Source organism: Loa loa (genome assembly GCF_000183805.2).
Source record: "Loa loa unplaced genomic scaffold supercont3.1441, whole genome shotgun sequence".
Lineage (NCBI taxonomy): Eukaryota > Metazoa > Nematoda > Chromadorea > Rhabditida > Onchocercidae > Loa > Loa loa.
The window spans coordinates 1-2039 of record NW_018109621.1 but is presented as its reverse complement, the minus strand read 5'-3'; the positions used below and the strand labels follow the sequence as shown (position 1 = coordinate 2039).

General features: G+C 21.6%; 1 protein-coding gene across 1 annotated transcript; it reads right to left on the bottom strand.

The window, feature by feature from the left end:
- Window positions 1-292: 292 nt before the first annotated feature.
- On the bottom strand, window positions 293-1344 carry LOAG_15015 (hypothetical protein; the record flags this gene model as incomplete). The annotated part of the gene is made up of 1 exon (XM_003150509.1): window positions 293-1344. A coding segment is annotated over one exon (593 nt), but the record flags the coding sequence as incomplete, so codon positions are not given.
- Between the last annotated feature and the right edge of the window lie 695 nt (window positions 1345-2039).

The window sequence follows — 2039 nt, the reverse complement described above, 5'->3', positions numbered from 1 at the left end:
TTTTTTTTTTTTAGCCAAAAACTAAGTTGTCGTAATTTTTTTTTTATGTTAGGTAAAACATATTTAATCAAGACTATCCTATTTTCATAAAAATAAAATTAGTAAAAATTTTTTTTTAAGCAAAAAAGTTTTAAATAAGATTTTAACGAAGGTCATAATTTAATAAACGAAATTATTGGAATGTTTCAAAGTTTTACAAATTCTACAAATTATTCTTTCATTTCCAAATATTTTCAAATTTTTTTTTTCATTCTTTCAAAAAAATTTAAAACATTATTTTATGAATAATAAAGATTGAAAATGACAGATAAGAATTTTATTTCAATTAAATTGTACGTTCTCACTTTTCCTCTTCCTTTTCTTTTTTTTCTTCACTTTTTTTTCTGTTGTCAAATTTTATTTCGTCACCAAAATTTTTCCATTTGTTATTGTATTTTTTTTTTTTTTGTAAAATTCTTTTAATTTTTTTTTTTAATTTGCATATATCCTTCTTCCGTTTCTTTTTTTTCTTTTTTCTTCCTTTTTTTTAAAAAATATTGCTTTTGTGAGTCTTTTTTTTTTTTTTTTTTTGTTTTTGACTTGACAATTTTCAAGGTATTTGAACAGGTAAACAAATAGAAAGAAGAAATTTTACAATGAATTTATGTAAAAAAAAATCTGAAAGAAATATTTTTAATTATTAACAATTAGCATATACACATACACACATACATACGTATACATATTTGCAGATATATACATACACATGCACTCACATACACATATGTATATGCAACAATATACATATATATATACAACATGCATAAACATATACATACATATATACATTCATCCATGTATACATACATATATATATATATATATATATATATGTATATATACATATAAACATACACATACATATACATGCATATATGCATAAATACATACATGCATACATGTATATATGTGTACATACATACACATATATATATACATACATACATACACACATGCACACATGCATACATATATACATGCACACATGCATACATATATACATGCACACATACATACATACATATACACATACATACATAGATACGCATATACATACATACCTATACACATACATACATAACATATATATATACACATATATACATACTACATACATATACACATACATACATACATACATACATACATACATACATACATACATACATACATACATATATACATACATACATGGATACGCATATACATACATACCTATGCACATACATACATAATATATACATATATACATATATACTACATACATGTACATATACATACATACATACATACATACATGTGCATACGCACATATATACACACATACACATACATCTGCATACATATAAATACATATTTTCAACAATCGCTGAATTTTGACTGAACATACATACACATATACATATATGCATACCCATATATACACACATGCACATACATACATACAAATACATAATTGCCTTTATTTAATTAAGCTAATTACGATGTTTTTGTTTATTTAAATTAATTACGATAAATACTAAGAAAATTTCAGTAATGCTATATGTAAGGAAACGAGATGAACAAATTTATACGCCATTGCATATTATACCTCCATCATTAAGTGGTCTTATACAAGCAGTTGTTGAAAAATTTGGCGTTGAAAGTGAAAAGGTAAATAAATTATTATTTTATTTCATATTCTTCAAATTTTTAATCATTAATATTTTCATCAATCATTGAACTTTGATCTTTCATTTTATTTTAAAATAACAAAAAAAAATCGAAAATTTTCTTCTTTTATGATTAAATATGACAGTTATTTAGAAAAAACAAAAAAAAATATGTAAAAATTTTTTTGTAAAGTTTTAATACCAAAATTATTTTTTGTAGAATTTATTATTAAAATTCAATCATTAATATTTTCATCAATCATTGAACTTTGATCTTTCATTTTATTTTAAAATAACAAAAAAAAATCGAAATTTTTCTTCTTTTATGATTAAATATGACAGTTATTT